Source organism: Quercus suber, unplaced genomic scaffold (genome assembly GCF_002906115.3).
Source record: "Quercus suber isolate HL8 unplaced genomic scaffold, Cork oak 2.0 scaffold_24, whole genome shotgun sequence".
NCBI classification, from domain to species: domain Eukaryota; kingdom Viridiplantae; phylum Streptophyta; class Magnoliopsida; order Fagales; family Fagaceae; genus Quercus; species Quercus suber.
The window spans coordinates 471,863-496,394 of record NW_027069489.1 but is presented as its reverse complement, the minus strand read 5'-3'; the positions used below and the strand labels follow the sequence as shown (position 1 = coordinate 496,394).

The window sequence follows — 24,532 nt, the reverse complement described above, 5'->3', positions numbered from 1 at the left end:
CTCTATAGAAAATTGAAAATTTCCATGATGTACAATTCAATAGTTTCTAGATTTCTGCTCTCACTGACATTGTCTTAAATTATTTATACTTGCATTTGGGTCTACTTGATTTGAAATGGAATGCCAAAAGTGTATCAGCAGATTCAGCACTGCCGGTGGCAGTGTCTAATAGCTTAAGGCTTTGTCAGGGGGACATGGTGCAGTAGCAGGGTGTGCAATGAAGGTAGGAATTTCCTCGCCAGGCATCAAAATCGATACGCTTTTGGCATTACATTGTCATCCGCACAGCTTAATTAACAGAACTAATCACAAATATGGAGGCAATGCAACGAAAAATATGGAAGTATGAGTAAACAAATATAATTAAACCACAAAATGATGTGGAAAAGAGCTATATAGCTTCTCTTTTACTCATCCACTAAATGGACCAAAGCAAAAAATGTGTTTATTTTTAGGATCAAGTCAACAGCCAACGGTCCACATTATTCAGATTCGGTGAGGATTTTGTGGAAAGAAAGGAGAACAAAAACTAAAAAATTCTATAGCAATGATTGATCACCCTTGACACCACTAATAAGTAGGGTGATGAAATTGGTTGCAATCCCATGTCACATGACTACTACAAATTCTACTACCACAAATAATGCCGGCCTTGAATGACTGATTAATTACACTGCAAGAATGAAAACAGTGATACAATATTATAGAGGATACACTTGGAGCCTTGGATTATGCGTTTGGTACCTCTGCAATATCTACCAAGTAAAGTGAGTAATTGATTGGTCAAACACTAAGCTTATTAGAAAATGTTCGATCTGAGTATGACCATCACTTAAAACAAACAGCATATGCAAGTCCTGTGACATTCTATTATGGTAAATGATGAAAGGTTTATAAAGCATGGAAGTGTAATGGTTGGGAAAAAAAAAAAATCTAATGCAGCCATTGGAATAATTGCTTAACAAGTATTATACACCTTTAATTGTAGAACGCTAATACCTAATCTGTGGATTTCATAACTGTTTCCATAAAAATCATGGATTTCTTGCAGCATCCCTGTGTGTCAGTGTCATGCTGATACTGCAAAATTGGCTAACTAAGCCAAGATGAAATGGATATGTATCCATTTGAACCAGGAGATTAGAGTTGGCAGGCCTTTCCTAGGTTTAGAAAATGGCGGACACTGGGCACGATCTGTAAGTTTCCAAAATAATATATAATCTTCTTAGCACATATTGGGGGGAATCCTATAGCGTGTGATGAAAAATGCCAATAGTGTGCTTGTATCTAAGCAAGAAGCCAAGCGTAATCTTGTGTCTAGACTTTAGACATAATGGATAGATGTATTCTTGGAAGAAATTCTTTAGTAGAAATGAAATATTAAAGTTATTATCAATTTTATTTTGCTACAAAAGACTTACAAGCTTATGTCACAATAAATATCTGAATTATTAAATTTTTTTGTTGTTGTGAAGAGAGATTTCTATACATGCTACAAAATACTACCACAACTGCTTCGAAAGTACAAAAACTACTCAGGTCAGCCACCATTTGAAACATAATGGATTTCATGAATGTTACCCTATATTGTGGCAAGATTTCAAAACTAAAACATGAAAAAAATTTCACATGATAATGAGGGATTCAAAATTTAGCTGTTTGCATTCAAAACTAAAAAGATGGTCTGAAGAATTAGGTTGTCAACATACATGGTAGCAAGGGAGTGAATACCGTACCGGAGGCTGTACTGGTTTGGCCAGCGGTACGATATATTTCGGATACCGGTCAATACTGGTATGCCGTTTCGAGTTTACCACTATTTTTTATATTTATAAATAATATATATATATATATGTATGTATGTATGTATATATGTATGTGTGTGTGTATATATATATATATTATAATAAATATAAAAGTTTAGCATAAAACATTTCCTCAATTCAAAAGTAATTATTCATGGTTTTAGACTTTAGTATCAATTAAAAGAAAAAAAAAAAAAAAAACACAATATAAAAAATAGAAAGCTTAAAAGTTACTATTGCATACTAAGAAAACAAATAATACTAATAGGTTAATGCAACTAAGTTACCATTCTGCTCTAACAAAAATTCAAAAATTACAAAACTTAAAAAAAAAAAAAAACTTTTTTCTATACCGGCCGGTATTGCCCGAAATTGGCTGGTACGGCCGGTATTTTTTCCGGTACGAAACAGGGGGGTTATATGTACCAGTTTGCTTGCCGGTACGGTATATTCCGATAGTACCGGCCAGTACGGTACGGAATTGACTCCCTTGCATGGTGGACAAAGATACTCCTATCGGCAAAATTTCATCTCTCACTACCGGAGGACAACTTCATTTTTCTCTTGTTCTTGGACTTCACAACATCTAGACATGGCAAAACGGGTGGGTCGGGTCGGGTTCAGGTCGGGTCAAATGGGTTGCGGGTCATAAACGAGTCATTTTAAGCGGGTTAAAATCGGGTTCGGGTCAATCGGGTTGCGGGTCGGGTCGGGTTGACCCGTATTTTTCACATGATTTTTTTTTTAATAAAGAAAACAACATGTATCTGTCATTTGGAAAGTTATGCAACAAATTACTTGATGTAAAATGCATTATTTTGAATTCACCACTTATATCAAGAATGAACTCAGTTAAACTTATTAATACTTATTCAATAATTTTAAAATTATACAAATCCTAACATTACTATCTAAAACAAAATAACACAAAGATAAGTAAAATAAATACTCAAGCTTTATTTCTACACAATATCAACATTTCAAAATATAAAATAAAATTACAAATGACTTATTGGATAACTCATTTGATAAAGAATAAAAATATATAAGAAATTTACAATCTTGAAAATTAATTTTATAATCTATTATCAGTTGTGGTTGACACTCTATTTCAATTTGAGATATACTTTAAAATTTGATTGCTTACTTATTTATACATGGTCTCTTTTATGAATATCATATTATTGTTAAGTAACACACACTCTAGGAAATATCATAATTTATTTTGAAAAACTGTTTATTTTGGACATAAATTATTAAAAAATAGGTCTAAGTATTCATAATTTATGCTAATTTGATACTTTAGTTTCACTATTTTCACACTTGTGAATGTTTCTCACATGTCTACAATTTTAAATCTATGTTTTCAATTCTATTATAACCAGATTATCTTGGCATGTACTTTGCTATTTGATATCTAAAAATCTTTACTCATTATAGAATGTTCAACCATTTATCTTTCAATTAATTTGCATGTAGTTATGTAAATATATCAATTATTTCCTTAAAGTTCACAATAAACAATTAAACCAATATTGTCTTAGTTTTACTATTTTTTACCAAAAAAAAAAAAAAAAATTTAAATGGTTCGGGTTCGGGTTGGGTTACGGGTTGGGTCAGGTTAACCCGCAAAAAACACGGGTCGGGTCACAGGTCAACCTGTTTTTACTTAGGTCAAAAAAATTGGGTTCGGTCGGGTATTTTTCGGGTTGGGTCAGAAAATTCTGACTCGTTTTGCCATGTCTGCATCCTTTAAATTTTTCTCTCTGTAGACAGGGAAAATTCCTGACCTATTACAAGCTGAGACGACACACTACCAAGTCCACAAAATACAGCCAATTACAAAGCGCCACGTATTGCTGCTAGGTTTTGCTATCACTACTCAGAAACCAACAGAAATTTGCTAAGTGTCATGCAAAAACCAATCACACATCAGCACGTGTAAGCGATGACATAATCAGTCTCGCACGTGTAAGCAATGACATAATCAACCTCGCACGTGTAAGCGATGACATAAGCGGACCAATCAGATTGTGACATGTGTCACCAATCAGACTTCGCCACGTGTTGCTCACCCGCCTCCAAACTCCTATAAATAGAAGCCTTCCTAAGGCATTTTAGGGAGATCTGGGAGAAAGAGGACACCAAGCCATCTGAAGCACAAGCAGCATCAGAGAAGACATCTTGAGTTTAGAAGTCCAGAAGCTCTATTGGAATTAAGCCCCAAAGCCTCCAGTAACTTCAAGAACTTCAACCTTCAAATACGAAGAACATTTGAAGCAGAATCATCCAAACTATCTACCTAGATCTCAAAGTCCATTGGAATCAAACTCAAAAGCCTCTAGAAACCCAACAAACCACAAATCAGTGAAGCTATACGGATTCAAGCCTCTAAAGCCCCGAAGAACTTCCACCACAAATCTTCGAAGACAAAGAACACACGAAGAACACATGAAGAACACGAAGAACATGAAGAAGAAAGGATTTTTAACAAGCTCATAGCTAGAGAATCATTGTAATTCTGTTTCAAAGATCTTCGATCCATTCTTCAACCAAATTGAAGGAAATCTTGTGTTCAAATCAAAATCACATTACCACAATTCCAATCAACAAAACTTTCAAGGAGATTGAATCAGAAGATCACTCTTTTGTAATCACAAAGAATTGTACCACACAATCATTAATACAAAATTCGCATTTGTGAAACTATTTTACTTGTTTGACTCATTTCGAACCAAGAAATTTAGTTGTCCACACTCTCCATTTGTCCGCAACACAATTTCTAACGCCTCAATATTTGAGGAAGATACATTAAAATCTTTAGGTGATTCCACTGGCTTGGCTTCACCTGACATATTTTCTCCCTTTGAGTCCTGTTCTTTCCTACTTGGCATTGTTATTCCACGTGAAGCTAGAGAGGCTTGCAGGAAATCTGAATTAATGCCTGCAGAGTAAGGGTCCCAACTTGAGGGGCCTCCTATGAAGTTCTTAGCATCTCCACCTATTTTGTTAGTCTGCTGTTGTTCAGATGATTTGGCTTCACATTCTATGTCCATACTTTGATCAGCCACGCTCTTTTCAGATGTTAGATTTGATCTCTCATTGTCACCCTTCTGGGGAACAGGTTTGTTTTGGTTCTTCCTTATATTAACACCAACTCCACTGATGTCCAAAGCAACCGAAGAAGGTTGGCGCTTTATCTTCTGTAATGCTCTTTCTTTGTTGTATGATTCAACTGCATTTTTTATTTTGGTAGTGATATCTGTAAGAAATAGAAACTAGCAGCGGAATATAACTAATCAGTTTTTTTGGCATACCTCTCTTGGCCTAAACCGATGATCACACAGGAGCTTTGAGATTGTTCTACGTTGTCTAGAGCCAGCCTCCACATAGACTAGTTGTTCAAACACGTTCTAAATTCTAGTTTGTATAATCCATAAACCAAAAAAACGTTTTTTCGACGGTGTTGCACACTACTAGAGTGATGCAAACATAACTCACAACCTAAGAGCCTCACAACACTCTGTAAACACTATGAGAAAATGTAGAATTCGTTCATGCCTCAATGGGTACCATTCTTGGTGCTTATATACACACCATTCCATTAATATTGAGTGGGATAGTGGACTTAGTGGGGTAGTGTAACGGTCTAACACCATTACTCCATAACTCCTAGATGTTACAATCTAAGGCAAATAGAGGGACATGCTTACATTGGGTGTCTGTCCATATTCTTTTAGTTTCTAACAATATCATAAGCCTTTTGACTAGCAATTCGCAAACATTGCATAATTACACTCTGCAAAACACCCTCACCCCCAGCTTTTTGAATAGCACAGATATCATTATTTGCATTAAGTGTGGCAGTCATTCATCCCCCCATAACAGCCTCTTCATAGTGGGTTGGGTCTACGACCACAGTGCTCTCATTACTGAAAAAGGCAAAGGTTACTGCTATAGGGAGGTAATGTATTATCAAAGGAAGTGGCTCCCGAACCTCAGGTGGGTGCACTATCACTTGCTGACCATGTTCTCCTCCTAACGAACACTCTGGCCTCCGAAATGTCAAGAGAGTAGCCAAAGCAGCAATATTGGCAGCATAAACAAGGTTTCCCCCATTATCAAGAATGTGACATTAGTTTATAACTTTTACACTAAGAATCATTACAAATGGTCTCTTAGAAAACACTCGAGTGATAGGCTCAATGAACTTGAAGAACATACTGTAACCATAGAGCTCTCAAGTTCGTACCATCATATTATATTGGTCCATGGGCTTTTAGGCATGTGTCATGGAATCAAGAAATTGAATTTGCCTAAAGAGACAAGTTTGAAACTTTTTGAAAAAATGACGGCTGGTATTGGTGTGGGAGGAGTGAAAGACACTTAAGAAGTGTGGGGTGGTGAATGTGAGGAATTTAAATTAATGTTGTTGACAAGGCAAACAAGAACTATATATTAATGATTTGAGAAATAATATTTAGATTAATCGAGAAACTACAATTTAAAAAGAGATCAGAAATTTGAACTCATCTTCATTCTTCACATGAAAAATGAAACGTACCTAATAGCCTAATACTCAGCTAGAACTCTTTTTAACAGTGAACTAGTGACGGGGCGGGTCAAATACATTTAAGCATGGTCCCCAATCCCCATTGTTAGCAGATAAACAATTCTGAATCTTACAATGAATCATGTTCATGTCTGGGTCAAAAGCTACGGATGATTAATATTTTCCTTCCTATTGGAAAACCATGTGAGCCTCAAATCAGCATTACAGCTATGTGACCAGCAAAGGCATCTTCAATTTATTTTGGTATCATTTTGAGTACTAGCAAACGCAATCACAAATTAGATGGATGAGCGATACTACCGATTGAAATGGAAATTTTAGTGGAATTTGAATAAAAAAACTTTTTTTTTTTTGGTAAACTGGCAATTCAATTAAAACAAAAGACTAGAGAACAGAGGCAACAACAGTGCCAAACTTGTTCGTGTACATACCACGTTTATCTGCCTCAATAAGAGGCAGCAAGTCCATAGGCGGACTAGAAAAAGAAACAAAGTTTACAGGTTGAAGAAGGCCTATTCTAGACAGCTTGTCGGCGCACATGTTGGCTTCATGAAAGATATGTCTAATCTGGCACTGAGGAAGGCGAGCAACTAGCAGCAAACAATCATCAAACAGAGGGGAGAGTATAGTATTGGCATAAACAGGGTTGTTGAGAGTAGCAACTATTGCACTAGCATCCAACTCAACAATGACAGATTGAAGGTTCATATGATGACAAAGTTGAAGACCATCCCTGAGCGCCCAAACCTCAGCTATGAAGCTGTTGGTATTCCCAATATATCTCGAAAACCCCCCAATCCAGTTCCCTTGATCATCCCTTATCAAACCTCCACAACCTACAGCGTTCAGAGAGTCAGAAGCCGACCCATCTATGTTTAACTTCACCCAACCTGTATCTGGCTTTTCCCATTTGATCTGGCTAATCATTCTATTTTGGTTCCTTTTAAACCGACTGATGCATAAAGCATATTCCTGGCTTACATGATGATGCTCTTAGGCAGCTGCGGGTTTGCTCCTTTGCCCTTGAAGACCATTTGGTTGCGTTGATGCCAAATAAGCCAGATGGTAAAGGGAAACAAAACATTCCAAAGGGGGTGATTCGAGGAAGACCTCCGCTTTGACTTAACGTTGGTGCTTAGCCATTCATTGATTCCTTGAGAGAAGAAGGTAGAATCGTTGTTTTGAACCCCAAGTTGGTACCATGTTGGTTTAACCATATTGCAATCTCGGAGAGCATGGATAATGGATTCATTTGCTACGTGACACATCGGGCAGGATCCATTTAACTGCATACCTCTTACTACCAAGCACTCTTTCACACCTATAGCCTGATGTAAGCATTTCCACATGAACATTTGGATTTTTGGAAGGGTACAAATTTTCCAAATCTAGGTGCCATCAAAGGTGTTAGTGTCCTGGATGTTTGAAGCTAAGAGGTAGGCACTCCTAGCATCAAAAACTCCCTTAGGGGAGAATTTCCAAGCTAGTTTATCCCCACTTCTTACAACAATAGGAGTAGGAATAGCTTGGATAGTGGCCTAAATTTCCGGAGGGAGCTCGAATGGAATAGTGGGCCAATCCCAACCATTAGTAGAGTGCACATCACTGATTTTGAGTTTCTTGGTCTCATGGGGAAGTGGGCCTTGTATGAGATTCCTCAACGGACCAAGATCTGACCAGCAATCATGCCAAAAATTCAGTTTACTGTTATAGCCAGGCACCCATTTCACTCCCTTTTTAAACACCTCTTCCCCTTTCCTCAGCCCTTTCAACGTGGGGGAGCAAGCAAGTCTAGTTGCATTCCTGGAATTAATTCTTTGCCTAGTGCAATACTTTAACTTTAGGACTTTAGACCAAGGTGCATTGCCTTCCATATGCAGCCTCCAATTAAGCTTGGCCAGGAAGGCCGTATTTCTGCCTTTGGCTGTTTGAAGCCCCAATCCTCCTAGATTTTTTGGTTTAGTGACTTTGCTCCAATTAATCCAATGCATTTTCTTAGCTTGATCCGTGGAGCCCCAAAGAAAATTCCTATTCACCTGGTCTAAACAATCTAGGATCTTACTTGGCAACAAGTTACTTTGCATCACATATGCAGGAATAGTGGAGGAAGAGGATTGAATGAGCACCATTCTACCCGCCATGGATAAGAGGTTTGCTTTCCAGCCCGCGAGTTTTTTCTTAACTCTATCTAGGATAAAGAAAAAGTCTTGCCTACGGCTACCTGGATGCTTGGGCGGAAATCCCAAATACTTGCCCAAATTTGAGGTTAGGGTAAATCCGAGAAAATTGGACAAAGCTTCTCTTTGGTCTGAATCTACATTTGGGGAGAAATAAACCCTGGATTTCGCTACACTAATAGTCTGACTTGACTTTGCACAAAAATCATCAAGAACTTCCTTGATAGCTAGAAAATTTTTTGGTTTGGCATGAGCAAAGAGGACTAAATCGTCCGCAGAGAAGAGATGAGAGAAAGGCATCCCATTCCTGGAAGTTTTGACTGGGTTCCAGCTCTTATCCACACATTTCAACTCAATCAAATGGCTCAAATACTCCATGCATATGATAAAAATGTAAGGAGAGTGGGGGTCCCTTTGCCTGATGCCTCTCGATGGCCGGCATGACTCAAGAAAGCCCCCATTAAAGAGAAGGGAGGAGGAGAACGAAGAAATGCAGCTCATGATTAACTCAATCAAACTACTAGGGAAATTTAAGCTAAGAAGCATTTCTCGGATAAAACCCCATTCAATCTTGTCGTATGCTTTTTCAAGGTCAATCTTGATGGCCATGAGGCCATTTTTCCCTTTGGTTCTACCAATAGTGTGGACTAACTCTTGGACAATGATGAAATTATCAACCCCTCTTCTGCCTGGAACAAATGCAGCTTGAAGGGGGGATATTAATCTCTCCAAATGAGGTCTGATCCGGGCCATAATAATTTTAGTGATGATCTTATAGACCGAGTTACACAAGCTGATGGGTCTGTAGTTAGCAATGATTTCAAGGCCTTGCACTTAGGGAATAAGTACAATGTGAGTTTTGTTAAGGTAATCTGGGATTTTCCTGTCAGAAAAAGCTTTTAACACTTCATCCTTGATTGAGTCTCCCACAGTAAGCCAAAAGCGTTGGAAAAATCCTGCATGGAGGCCATCTGGACTTGGCGCCTTATAAGGTTTCATAGACCATAGAGCACTCTTAATCTCCTTAGTGCTTACCCTCTCTTCAAGGGAGGATTTCACCTCATCAGTGAGTTGAGCATTACACTGATACCCCAAATTTGATACCCGGTTACCACTTTCATGCGAGGTGGTATACAACTTCTCAAACCCGCTTCTAAAATACTCCATCACCTCCCTTTCTTCGGTCAACCAATTCCCCAAATCATCCATTACTACTGCAATGTGATTTCTGTTCCTTCTTGCAATAGTAGATACATGATAGAAGGATGTATTGCGATCACCCTGAACCATGCAGTTAATTCTAGATTTTAGGGCCCACAGATCACGTTCCTGATCAAGAAGTAGTTCAAGATCCTGATGGAGTTGCTTTTCTAAATTGTTAAGCTCATTGTTTGGGTAGGCAGCTAGCGCTTTCTGAACTCCGTAAATTCTAGCAATAACTCTCCTTTTCTTATGGTGAACATTCCTAAAGTGAGTTTTGTTCCACACCGACGCATCCCTGGAGAAAGTGTTAATGCACTCTACCAAATCTCTGCCCCCGTTCCAGGCCCGAGACACCACACTGGGAAAGGAAATATTAGAGAGCCAGAACTCTTCGAACTTAAACGGTCTAGGAAGGGGAGTGGACCTATTAGGAAGAGTCTCCATAAGAACTGGACAATGGTCCGAGTGGCATCTAGGCAGGTGTGTGACTTTTGCATCAGGGAACAGCAAACACTAGTTCGGGTTCATGAAGAATCTATCAATCCTCTCAAGGATAAGATTATTAAGGTCTTTTTTGTTTGACCACGTGTATCTCGGCCCCGAGAACCCCATATCAACCATATTACAATTATCAAGACAGTCCTTGAAGGCCAACGAACGATTAACATGAACTCCTCTGCCCCCATACTTATCCTCTTCAATCAAAGGTTCATTGAAATCACTAGCCATAATCCAGGGCTTATTATGTAGTTCGGCTACCTTAGATAGATTATCCCATAATATACGCCTTTCCTCACTCCTAAGACTAGCATAGATTGCAGATAAAATCCATGTAAGGTTAGAGGGGCATACCTTAACTTCGACATGAATTTCCTGCTCTGTGTTGGCTAAAGCTTCCACTTCCACTCTGTTCGAGTTCCACAGTAGCCAAAGACCTCCAGCGTACCTTATCATTTCAGTGTGAATGGTCCCATCAAAAGGGAGCCTGTCTATATTCTCTTTAGCTCTAACACCACCAAGCTTAGTCTCCATAATTACCATAATGGCAGGGTCATGATTTTGAACCAAATCACTAATATGACTTTGAAAATTGGGCTTCAGAGCGCCCCTACTGTTCCAAATGATGATCTTTATATGGAATGATGGACGGTTGTGGGTATTCGTCAATAGGAGGATTTTGCTTCACCCCTTCCTTGGAAACCATTCTGTCCTCTTCCCCAATTTCATCCTCCGACCCATTCCTGAAGAAAGAACCAGATGAAGTTCCCACACCTCCAGCTTTAAAATCCAAGCTTTCCTCACCTTTAAGATGAACCACCGCATCGTGCACATGATCCATGCCTTGATCTCGACATTGAACACCTGAGGAATTTCGGCCCTCTTCCCAGCCATTGTTGGTGCCCAGTTCGTCTTCATAAGAAGCCATGAACTTGAAGAAGGCACATGGGGATGCCTCGGATCCATGGGTGACGCTATTAGAAGCATTGGTAGAGAGGGAAGTGAGTTTAGTAGCTAACCCTTGTAATGGGTCTTTGACAACGCAAACAAGGAGATTTCCAGTAGAAGCGTTCCTGGCAATTTTCTTTTTGCCTCTCACTGAGTGAGAATTTTTCTTTATGTTAATGACCAAATTGGGTAATGGGCCATGTTTGCCAACAAAGGTGGCATCGGGCTTGCCTTCAATGTCTAGATTCATGTTTGGGCCGAAGCCCAACGACGTGCTGCTTGGTGTCCCTCTATTCGAATTGAAGCCCATCTTTGAGTGTTTAGGCCGCATATTTTTGAACGGGATTTGGTTAGCAGACTTCTCATCTGATTTGGTGGTCCCCCCTAGGTTGGGATTTTGTTTTTTTCCCTTGTAGCTCACTTTTTTCCTTGTCACAACCATCTAGGGTCTGTACTGACTTGGAGCCTCCTCCACTACACTCGTACCAGATGTGGATTTGTCAGACAAGGTACTGGGCAAATCAGTACGAAGTTCCTCATGCCCATTGCATGATCCATCGTTCTCTACCGGAGAAGCCTCCGCCGTGTCCACCGAAACCTTGTTCTTGCGAACTGTGTATGGGCAAGCTTCCTTCAAATGGCCCACCCTCCCACAGGAAAAACAGAGCTTTTGAATTCCTTCGTAGTTCACAGCCTGCTCGAACTGCCTGATGAGGATGGTATCGATCAAGGGCTTGTTGATATCTATTTGAATGCACATCCTCGCATACTTACCCCTAGCTTCCATGGCAGTATGCGTATCTATCCTGAGCACCTTCCCAATGGAACCCCCGATCTCTCTCAGGATTTCCGCCTCATAAAGTTCAATGGGCAGCTCGTAGAGACGAATCCATACAGCAACCAGAGAAATGTTAGCTGAAGAAGGCTTGAAGAACGATTCCCATGGCCTTATGGATAGGAAGTGGTCCCCCAAAAACCAAGGTCCGCGTCTTAGAACAGAGTTTAAATCTTCCTTGGAGAAGAAACGAACTAGGAAGAATCCGTGGTTGAGGTCCACAACGTCCATTCTACCTTCAGGTTTCTAGACTTGATTCAGTTTACTCTGCATGTAGGCGAAACTAACTGACTGCCCCACCAACTTAACAATGATGGCCTTACACCAATGCTCTCGTAAGCGTTTCTTGGTGTCCTTCAAAAGCTTGATGGCCACCAATCCTGCACGGAGTTCATTGATATCTTCCTTATCATTTTTTGAGTCATTATCGGTGTCTATATGGTTCGTAAAATCAAAAGCCTGGGCAAAAGCTCCAGGAATTTCGCCCATTAGTTTGTCCCTGAATGACGCACTAGACTGGTTCCAATGGTTGTGGTTATTTTGTGAAGTAGAGCCATCGCTGTGTCCCTTATTAAACTCGGCATGGTGGCTGTCTTTCACTTTTTTGTTGCTCCTAGCCAACTCTGCTTCTTCTTCCCTAGAGAGCGTTTGAGGCTTCATGGAGAGCATTTTGTATGAGCGAATTTTATTGGAGTAATATATCATTCATAACGTACATAAAAAGACATAACTAGTAGTACTATTGCATCTCAAAAGTAAGGGGAAAAAAAAAGATTTTTAAATGAAAAAAAATGAAAATATAAATATAATTTAATTAATATTTAAAAATAAGACAAGGGCCAAGGCCCAAAATGTGTTGAAGTGGCCCCTAGAATAGGCCCTATTATTGTGAACTGCAAATTTGAGTGGGATTTAAAATAATTCTGTTTGAAGTTGAATTAAGGGAATTGATAGAAACGACACTATTTAGAATTTAAAACTTTTTATTTTATATTTAAAATACTCAATCCATATGAAACATTTTCAAGTGTAACCATATTTTGCATGAAAGTCATTTAACATGCCAATATCATGCTTTATATTTCATGTTTTTTGGCATGATCATCATTGTATTAGTACAAAGAAATTAGTTCAATTGAGGCTAAAGTTGTTAGCAACACACAAATATTAAATTGATGATTTTACAAAGAAATATTCAACGAATACCACTATTGAGATATTGATGAGAAAGTATATTAACCATAAGGAGGAAAATAATGATGTATTATCTAATTTATGTTTGTATTTCTCATTTTATTGTGAATGTGAGATTGGGATGGAAGCCCACTTTTTTCTTACACATTGTATAAACACTTGTTAATTGTTGTGTTTAAGAAATAAAATAATTATGCTTTTAATAAAAAAAGGATCCAATATTCCAATTTCATTAGGATGAAGCATCAAAATAACAAGATAAATTTAAAAACTTCAAATTTTAAATAATTCCCAAAATCCAAAATAAATTTAAACTAAAAAATTAAGAATATATATTCTATAATATTAATAGTGTGAATCGGGCCAAGTTATCCTTATTGAAATTTTTGTCAATTCAAATTTGACCCAATCCAAGCTTTTGGAAAAAATATAGAACACAATCTTTACCTAAGTCAATTTACTAAAAAAAAAAAAAAAAAAACTTTACCTAACTCACCAACCCATGAATAAGTAACTAGAGAAATCAAGTTGTTTTTTTTTTTTTTTTTTTTTTTTTTTCTTCCTTTATTAGTTTGGATGGAGTTTGTTCCACCAAACATTTTACAAATTTGTTAACTACTGATTTATTAGTTATTTGAATAATACCATATTGTTCTTTTTCTTAAAAAAAAAAAAAACCAGGTTGGGTTTACAATTTTACATGCCTTGTTGGGTCTTTCGTTTGAAACAAGAAACTTTGATAGAAACCCCGCCCAAAAAAAGACATAAAACAAACCGAACAAAACAAAAGAATGTGCACCAACAAGTACTAGAATTTGGCTGTTGTCGATCAGTACAAGGTACAGGTAACAGGGCCCCATTGATCGTTAGTAACTAATAGTTACCATCAAAGTTCAAACCTTGGCTCTTCGACTATGACAAAACTCACCTCCTTGATTCCTCCAAACACCCAAAAAACTCAAAGCTACAACTTCTCTACTTCACACAACCAAATGTTTCATCAGAGTATCACAAGCTTCTCTCTTTTTCTCTGCTTCCTAATCCTTTGTTTTTCGACTTCCTGAAAATTAAGGTGCAAAAATAAAAACCATATGTAACATGGTTTCATAGGATTTGATACGATTCAAAATTTTTAATTTTCATGTTATAATCTTCATCTTATAAGGTTTGTGTTTACACCTTTGTGCTATTTTGTGTATTATCTTTATAGTGTTTGAACTTGGTCAATCTTTAATTTACTTATGGTTTTGTTATAAAAGTTTTACTTATGTGCAAAACCCAAGTCACTTGTTGATTACTTTAAGGAATTATTATAGTTTTTATGTGACATTTTAGGACCCTAAAATCAAATCTATGTTAGAATTGTACCAAAGCCAACACTGGACAACACCCATATTTAAAACTAGGATTTAATGGTTATGACATGAATTATTTTTAAATAATATTTTTGTTCATCTGGGTCTGTTTGGATACAGCTTATTGTTGCTGAAAACACTATAGCAAAATAATTTTTAAATGTGTAAATAGTACTGTGGGACCCATTTTTAATATTTTTTAATGCATGAACAGTGCTGCTACAGTGCGTAAACAATAAACAGTGATAGATGTCTCATGCATAGTGATTTTACTGTTCATGCGTTGAAAAAAAAAAAAAAAAAAAGTACCGAAACGTGAAATAGGAAAACCCAACGCCACATTCAGTGAGAAAAAGTGCTATCCAAACCGGCACCTAGAGAAGGAGAAGAAATACATAATTCAAATAATATTGCTAGATACCTATCAGTTCCACGTGGTTAGGACTAAGGACAGACATGTGAGATTTTAAAATGAAGCTTTCCAATTCAAATAATAGGTTGGAAGTGGCAAACAATTCTCTAGTTAGTTCTGTCTCAGTGTACTCTTTATAGTTTATACCTTGCTCTATGCATGCGTGTGTTAAGACATACCATGTGAGTATGTTAATTGTGATTCACATCCACTACAGATTGCTTTTTGGAAATTTTCAGGGAACTACTAGTTTTTTCAATATATTTAACATGAGTGAGGTTGATACCAAACCAATTGAACCAGTCCAAGTTGCTCTCTTCTTGTTTGGTGACAAAGACGAACAGAGGAAATCCCGGCCTACCAGCAGTGATGTAAGATCAATATGTTCTGAAGTGTATAATAATTGAATATATTGGGTGCTGAACTGATCATAAGTTCAGTGGTACAAATTTAAGTTTGATTTAAAAAAAAAAAATTAACTGGATAAAACTCTTTTCTTTAACTAAATCCATAATACATGTACTAATGTTCTTGTAAGTGTATTATATATATGTATCATTGCCTTATGGTAAAGTTTTTGGGATCTGAGTTTGCCACTGTATGCGGTTGCCTTATCTTTGTTATACCTGCACATTGACGTGAGTTTCCTTAGGTCCATTGTAGTGGTGAGTCATTTAGTTTATATAGTATACATCTTTGATACTTATGGATATTGTATATTTAGTCATGCTGAAACACTACATGGAGTAGATCAACACTGAGATTGACTTATTGTATTATTACATACTATTTGATAGAGATTTACAGCATGACATACTAAATGGCGAAATCAATTTCTTGCCCGTGCAATATACATGTCCTATGAGCTGATTTATCATTTATTCAAGGTTCATGAATCATGATCACTTCTTTTGTTTCATCATTCTTTACAGAAGGAGCGTGAGAATGAGAAAGAGCTTGAAGGCTTATCAAAGGATTTGGCCAACTACAAGGTGCAACTGGATGCAAAGGATGCTGCCTATTAAAATGTCTACTGCCCATGCTACAACATACAATTAGATAGTTTAGACTAGCATGACATTGTTGAATATATTGTAAATATCTAGTCTTATAGATATTTGTCACATAGAATATCTTGCAGATGTTATCTTGTAGATATTAGTTTAGTAGTTTTATACTTAGTTAGGCTACTTGTCATTTGTATTGGCTGATTGTATAGCTTGACTTGGTCCTCTGTTTCTGCTATATAAAAGGAACAGAGTCAGTTATTTTAAGATATAAGAAATCATTCACACAGAAGCTCTAGAAGATTCACTTTCTCTTTGCATGCTTTCCTTCATGTCTCTGCATGCTTTCCTCCATTGTTGATCCTTCTTCGAGCTTGGATTCTTGATTTCAACATGGTATCAGAGCGAACTAGATCAAAGTCTTCATTCTTGGTACACTTCGTATTTGTTAGTTCAATTCCTCATTCAATTCTTTCTCTTCTTTGTGCATTTTTTTAGATTGAGTAGAAATTTCTTTGTATTTTCTCTTGATTTGCACACAATTTTCTTTCCCATATGTTTTGATTTTCTTTGCAATTCTTAGCAAATTAAAATCAGAAATTAGGGTTTCAATAATTGAATTTCACTTGGATCTTGAATTGATCGTTGAAAATTCAATTCTCGATTCTTATAATAGAGACTTAGGGTTTTTGTGATTGAATTCATAGTCTAAATCTTCAATTCTTCAAAGATTTACATATAATTATTGGTTCAATTCTCATTCTGAGAATCTTGAATCTTTCGTTACTTTTCTTATAGAATTCTGGGATTTTTGAGGCCTTCGTTGTTGTTCTTATTGAATTCTGATTTAGAATTCATCGTTATTAGCTATGGAGTATTTGTTCCTGGCCTTGTTTGTAGTTCAATTCTTGATCTTTGATCTGAAGAAATGAGTGATAGCACTCCAAGAACCACAGCCACATTTCCAACCATTCAGCCATGGGAGAACTCTTCTAGCCCATATTTCTTGTCAAATATTGACAATCCTGGTGTATCATTAGTTGTACAACATCTCACTGAGGAGAACTACAGCTGGAGTAGGGTTGTTCTCATAGCTTTGGATGCCAAGTCCAAAATAGGTTTCATTGATGGTTTTTTGTTGAAGCCTCAATCTGTGGATCGTCCTCTTTACACTGCTTGGTGCAAATGCAACAGCACTGTTCTAGCCTGGCTATTTAATTTTGTGTCTAAGGATCTTCAACCAAGTGTGGTTTATTTCAAAATAGCTAAGGAAGTTTGGTTGGACTTGCAACACAGATTCTCTCAAGGCAATGGACCATGCATCTTTGAGTTAAGACAATAAATTTGCTCCTTAGCACAAGAAGATTTGAGCATCAGTAGCTATTACACCAAGTTTAAGTCACTATGGCAAGAACTTTCAGATTATAGGACTTGCTCCTGTGGTCATTAGGCTGAAGATTGTGTTATGTCTTTTTTGATGGGGCTTAATGAAACTTATACCATAGTTAGAGGGCATATTCTACTGATGGATCCCATTCCTCCCATCGGCAAGGTGTTTTCTCTCTTGATTCAAGATGAGAAACAAAGAAAGGTTGGCAAGAAGAATACAATTAAGTCTTCTGCTCTAGCAGTCAAGACTAATGGTTTTGGTAGGTCATTCAACAAAGCTAAGTCTGGCAGGCCACAATGCACTCATTGTGGTGTTTTAGGCCATGTTGTTGACAAGTGCTACAAGCTTCACGGATACCACCCTGATTACAAGTTCAAAAACAAGGCTCCACAAGCCGCTTCCTTTGCCAATAATGTTGTAACAGCTAATGCTTCTCTTGATGAAAGTGTCAACTTAACCTGATCAGAGTATCAACAATTACCTAGCTTGCTGAATTCTTACAGTCAATTTGGTACACAAGCAACACCAAGAGGAGGTTTTGACACACACCAAGTTGCCAACATCATCACTCAGCCTACTCAGTCTTCCTTTGCTCTTCAGGGACATGAGGTTTCAGATATTTGGTTAGCTCCTTCTTTAGAATATTATGTTTTTTCTTCTAGTATAGTCAAAACTCACATTAGTTCGAGTGACTAGATTTTAGATAGCGGTGCTATAGACCATATGATTCATTTCATCAAATTCTTTACTTCCATTACCTCTATAGTTCACATCTTTGTTAGATTGCCCAATGGTGACATGGCTAAGGTTTCGTATATTGGAACTGTTCAAGTTTCTCCCACTTTGTTGTTAGAAAATGTGCTTTGCATTCCCACATTCTCTTTCAATTTAATCTCCATTAGTAAATTGACTCAATCCTCTTCTTGTTGTTGCATCTTCCTCTCACAATTTTGTCTTATTCAGGACTTATAGCACTGGAAGATGATTGGGTTGGGTAAAAAGCAAGGTGGGCTCTACACATTACAAAGAAGTCAGTCTACTGCTTCATTACCTGAATCCGTGTCTACTATACTTGCTAAACTTTCAAAACTTTCTTCATTTTGTTTCAATTCTTGTACATCTGATGTTGACAACACTAACCTATGGCATTGTAGGTTAGGTCACCCTTCCCCACAAAGATTAGTCTTGTTACATTCTCTTGTACCAGATGTCATTAATTGCATATCAATAAAACTTTTGACTGTTTTGTTTGTCCTCTAGCCAAGCAAAAAAGGTTGCCTTTTCCTGCATCTATTTCTTTTTCTTCTTCTTGTTTTGATCTGATTCATGCTGACATTTGGGGCCCCTATTCTACTTCTTCTTTAAATGGCTCCAAGTATTTCCTTTCTTTGGTAGATGATCATAATAGGTGTACTTGGGTCTACTTAATGAAACACAAGTCTAAGACTTCATGCTTAATTCAAACCTTTTATAATATGATTTTTACACAATTAAAGGTTCCTATTAAGATGCTTAGATCTAATAATGGACCTGAGTTTGCTCTTTTTATGCTTCTAAAGGCATCATACATCAGCTTAGTTGTGTGGAAACACCACAGCAAAACTCAGTAGTTCAAAGAAAGCATCAGCATCTTCTTGCTATTGCTAGAGCTTTGAGATTTCAAGCTAATCTTCCTTTGAAGTTTTGAGGTGATTGTGTTCTCACTGCAACTTACCTGATTAATAGCATTCCTAGTCCTATTTTGCATGATCTCATTCCATTTCAAATATTGCTAGGTAAGCCTCCTTTATATATTCATCTTAAATCTTTTGGATGCATTTGTTATGCTTCTACCTTGGCAAGAGGCAGGACCAAATTTGATCCCAAGGCTAAGGCTTGTATTTTTCTTGGTTATCCTTTTGGTACCAAAGGATACAAGCTTTATGATTTGGCTTCTAGGACTTGTTTTGTCTCTAGGGATGTTGTCTTCAAAGAGTCCTGTTTTCCTTTTAAACATTGGACTTCTAAATCCAACCCCATTCCTTCTTTAACACCCTCTGATTCAATCTTTCCATCCCAATTTGTTCTGCCTGAATCTAGTTCATCACTTGTTTCTGCAGAATCTTTCACTCTTCCTGTTTCTGCAGAATTCACTCCTGCTTTTACCACAGACATTGCAACCCCTCCTGATGAATTTTCAGATCTTGTGTCTCTTCCTTCTACCTTAGAGCAACCTCATTCCGATCCTACTTTACCTGTGCTTCCCACTTCTGTTTCTCCTTATTTACCTCAGCCTCAAAGAAAGTCTTCTAGACCTCACAAAGCACTCTCTTATCTCCTTGATTATCATTGCAGTCTAGCTTCTTCACATGTGTTGGCTTCAACTTCAATTACTCAACCTCTTGATTCTAGTCCTTCTTCTCCTTCAGGTATTCTCTACCCCATTTCATCCACTTTGACTTATGATAAAATTTCTACCTGTCATAGAGCTTTTGCCATTTACCTTTCTGTTTCTGAGGAGCCTGATTCTTATGCTGAAGCCATCTTGGATCCTAAATGGCAAGAGGCAATGCAAGCTGAGTTTGATACTCTTAAGGCTAACAACATTTAGGTTATGTGTCCCCTTCCTCCTAGTAAGGTTCCCATTGGGTGTAAATGGGTTTACAAAGTGAAGTTGAAAGCTGATGGTTCTGTGAAGAGGTATAAGGCTTGTTTGGTGGCTAAGGGGTTTACTCAAACTGAGGGCATTGATTTTTTTAAGACATTTTCTCCTATGGTTAAGTTTGTCACAGTCAGGACCTTACTTGCTCTTGCTACAATACTTGGTTGGCATTTGACATAGCTTGATGTTAATAATGCTTTCCTCCATGGTGATCTTCATGAGGAGGTCTACATGCATCCACCACCTGGTTTTGGCAACAAGGGGGAGGTTTGTAAATTGCTCAAGTCATTGTATGGACTTAAACAAGCTAGCAGACAATGGTTTGCTAAATTGTCTACCACAATTGTTGATCATGGGTTTGTACAATCCAAATCCGACTATTCAGTCTTCACTAGAGTTCAGGGATGCTCTATCATTATCATTTTGGTATATGTTGATGACATCTTGATTGCAAGCAATGATGTGGATGCAGTGAATTCTTTCAAACAGTTTTTGGATAGTAAGTTCAAGCTTAAGGATCTTGGTACATTGAAGTATTTCCTTGGACTTGAGGTGGCTAGGACTACAAAAGGTATCTCTCTATGTCAGAGAAAATATACCGTGGATCTTCTTACTGATATAGGTTTGTTGGCTACTAAACTTGCAAGCACACCTATGGAGCCATCTGCAAAATTCAGCAACTCTGTTGGTCAATTCGTTTCAGATGTGTCACAGTATAGAAGACTAATTGGCAAACTTCTTTACTTAACTTTGACTAGACCTGACATATGCTATTCAGTGCATAAATTGAGCCAATTTCTTAGCTCTCCTAAAGTCCCTTATTTACAAGCAGTATATAGAATCATCAAATACTTGAAGAAAACACCAGGGCAGGGCTTGTTTCTCTCTGCAGATTCAAGTATACAACTGAAGGCTTACTGTGATGCTGACTGGGCAGCTTGCATTGATACAAGAAGATCTGTTTTAGGTTTTTGTGTTTTTCTAGGGGATTCTCTAATTTCCTGGAAATGCAAGAAATAGCAAGTTGTCTCAAGATCCTCAACCGAGTCTGAGTATAGAGCTATGGCCATAGTAACTAGTGAAATTGTATGGATAGTTGCTTTGTTCAAAACCTTTGGGGTGCATTATAGACAAGCTACTTACCTGTATTGTGATAGCAAAGCTGCTCTGTACATTGCTGCCAATCCGATATATCATGAAAGAACAAAGCATGTGGAAGTAGATTGTCATTTCATTAGAGAGAAAATCCAAGATGGTGTTATCAAGACTTTCCACATTCCAACAAAGCACCAGATAGCAGATTGCTTCACTAAAGCTCTTGGACAAAGGTAGTTCTTTTATCTTCTTTCCAAGATGAACTTGATGAATATATACGGTTCATCTTGAGGGGGAGTATTAAAATGTCTACTGCCCATGCTACAATGTACAACTAGATAGTTTAGACTAGCATGACATTGTTGAATATATTGTAAATATCTAGTCTTATAGATATTTGTCACATAGAATATCTTGTAGATATTAGTTTAGTAGTTTTATACTTAGTTAGTTAGGCCACTTGTCATTTGTATTGGCTGATTGTATAGCTTGACTTGGTCCTCTGTTTATGCTATATAAAAAGAACAGAGTCAGTTATTTTAAGATATATGAAATTATTCACACAGAAGCTCTAGAAGATTCACTTTCTCTCTGCATGCTTTCCTTCACGTCTCTGCATGCTTTCCTCCATTGTTGATCCTTCTTCGAGCTTGGATTCTTGATTTCAACACTGTCTACAAGCAAGCCCTTCTAAAGCTGGATTACTACCAGAAAACAGCTGACGAACTTTCCAACCTGCTCAAAATCTGAGAGACTCAGAGAGAATTGTGCATTGATGAATGTAGAGAGGGTAAAACTCGGATAAATGAACTTGAATCTAAGGTGAAGGAGATGGGTGATCAATTGGTAGAAACTGCAAAGATCCGAGAGCAACTTTCACATGTTCTGAGTGAGTTGAAGGCCACACAATCAGAGCTGCTTAGCATGGAAACAGAACTTTCTGTTGCCAGAGATTCTAACCTTAAGGCCATGACTAGAGCAGAACTGATGGAAACTACTTCCAACACGGAAAAGGAAAAGACGGAAGAGCTTCTAAAACGCATCTCAGATCTCAGTGAAGATATTGCTAAATCAAAGCTTGCTGCTATTGAAGCAGAGAAAGAGAAGCTAGTGGTATTGTCTGAGAAAGATGCTGAGATAGAGTTAGCCAGGGTAGCAGCAGTTCAAGCACAAGATCAGTTGGAAGATATCAGAAAAAAAATTGAAATGATGTAGGAATTGGAGATACAGCTTATGGCCAAGTGTATAACTATTGACACACTTCAGCTGGAAATTAAGCAATCAAGTCAATTACTTAGGTCATCTGACAAATCTGCTTCCGATATCATAAACAGTTTGAATCAGCTTCAAGTAGATTTGGAAGTCAAGGAAAGAAGGAGCTTGGATCAATTAATTTACATCGAGACATTAGAAATGGAACTAAATTGGTTGAAACTAGATTGTAATAATTCAAAAGAAGAAGTAGTCTGCTTGAGCCTTGTTATTGAAACACTCACCAATGAAGTTCAGAAGGTAAAGGCTGAGAAGGATGAGATTAAGCGAAGAAAGACTGAAGCACTGATTGAGATAGCATTGCTAAAAGCCGAGCTTCATAAAAGGAAGTCCAAAATTGCAGTAGCAAAGGCAGTAGAAGAAAGAGCCAAGAGTGTTAAATCTGGTCTGTATCTTGCAGTTCAACAGTTAGCTGTAGAAGCACATGAAGCAAAGGAGGAAAATATTAGGTTGAAGCAAGGAGCAGATGAGGCAGCTGAAGAAACTGAGAACTCTGAACTTGTTAGATCTCAATCTGAGAACCCTTTGCAGGATGTAGAGGCTTCCCAAGCTGAGGAGTTAAAAATAGAAGATGAAGAAAAGATGCATAAGGATGATGATCATATAACAATTTCATTTGAAGAATATGAGTCCCTTATCAGAAAGTCAGAGAAAGTTGATCACTTTCATGAGTCACTAGGGGAAGATTTTAGCAAGTTGAGCACACCTAAAAATAAGCATGAACTGGAAACTTTGAAGAAAGAGTTGGAAATTGCAACTGCGAAAATTGGGGAGTTCAGGAATTGAGCAGAACAGGCTGTTAGCAGGGCTGAGTTGGCTGAGAAAGCTAAAGTTGCAATTGAAGAACAGCTATGGAAATGGAGAGAGCAAAAGCAAAGGAGAAAGGCTACTCTAGCTGCACTCAGGGAGGAATCTGCTTGTAGAAAATTTGACCCTCAATATGAGAAACTACCTACTACAACCTATCAGCCTTTGGGCAAGGTTCTCAACATGAAATTTTAGTGTGAGAAGTTCTATGAAACTTCAGTTTGATTAACTTTATGTCAAAGGTGTGAACTATTTCTAGGACAAAGACTGATTCTAATATGAATCAAAACCTTGTATTTTGATCATAGTTCAATAATTCTTTATCTCTGGTGCAGTAATTGCTACAAGTATGCCCTTATGAAAATCAGAATTCTATTTATTAGGAACCAACCAAGCAAAACAATTCTCCTTTTTTGTTGTTGTTGATAATCAACAATTATATATTCTTGATATGTGATGAGAATGTAACTAATGTACTATTTTTAAAATGGGATTTCAATAATTTAACATTAGAATGTAACGTAACATTACGCGAATCAAACGTCCCCTTCATATTAAAAATTAAAATTCTTCACAAACCAAATTACCAAAATATTTTTTTATTAGTGTTAGATCATTCAACCTGAACATTATTAAATTCACACTCAATGTGAAATCCAACCAGCTAAAAGCTATAAAAGTTCATACTTAATCAATGTGCAATTGTCAAGACTCAAGAGTCTTGTAGCTTAATTGGTTGGCACCTCTTGGTGTTTTCAATGGAGATATCTAGTATTCAAATCTCCTCTTCATTATAACTATCGAATTATAGAAAATAAGAAAAAGAAAATGTGAGACTTCTCCTATACCGTGTCACAACCATGCCTTTAATAATAACCCAATAAATTTAGTGATCCAAATTTTTTTAATAGGAGCTGTTCTACAAAATATAAATTATAACCAATGACTCATTTTAAAAATAGTACATTACAATTAGATTCTTGAAATCTCATGTTAGATTCTTGTAACATTTGATTCCGGTAATATGAAGGAAACATTTGATTCTCGTAATGTTACATTACATTACAATGTTGGATAAATGAATAATTATATACCTGACCCATTTATGACCCGACTCAAAATTTACTCGACCCGCTCAATTGCCACCCCTATTCATAATAAGCATATATCAACTTCATATTAATTGGGGTTCAAGTGATACCTTAGCAATAATGATGTCATTTGTAATGTTTCATGTCTATAGTTCCAACCATATCTCCCCTTAAAAAAAAAAAAAAAAAAAAAAAAAAAAAAAAAAAAAAAAAAAAACTAACATTAACC

General features: G+C 37.2%; 3 protein-coding genes and 1 pseudogene across 3 annotated transcripts; 1 reads left to right on the top strand and 3 right to left on the bottom strand.

The window, feature by feature from the left end:
* Positions 1–9,389: 9,389 nt before the first annotated feature.
* Positions 9,390–10,202, bottom strand: LOC111985766 (uncharacterized). Its single transcript, XM_024017411.1, has one exon. It carries the CDS (start codon positions 10,200–10,202, stop codon positions 9,390–9,392), a length of 813 nt encoding a protein of 270 aa, XP_023873179.1.
* A 69-nt stretch (positions 10,203–10,271) lies between these two features.
* LOC111985765 (uncharacterized) lies at positions 10,272–10,799 on the bottom strand. The gene has a single exon (XM_024017410.1). It carries the CDS (start codon positions 10,797–10,799, stop codon positions 10,272–10,274), a length of 528 nt encoding a protein of 175 aa, XP_023873178.1.
* Positions 10,800–11,646: 847 nt separating this feature from the next.
* Positions 11,647–12,270, bottom strand: LOC111985764 (uncharacterized protein At4g02000). Its single transcript, XM_024017409.1, has one exon. The coding sequence runs from the start codon at positions 12,268–12,270 to the stop codon at positions 11,647–11,649; it is 624 nt and encodes a 207-aa protein (XP_023873177.1).
* A 2,999-nt stretch (positions 12,271–15,269) lies between these two features.
* LOC111985756 (protein WEAK CHLOROPLAST MOVEMENT UNDER BLUE LIGHT 1-like) lies at positions 15,270–23,407 on the top strand (annotated as a pseudogene).
* The last annotated feature ends 1,125 nt before the right edge of the window (positions 23,408–24,532 follow it).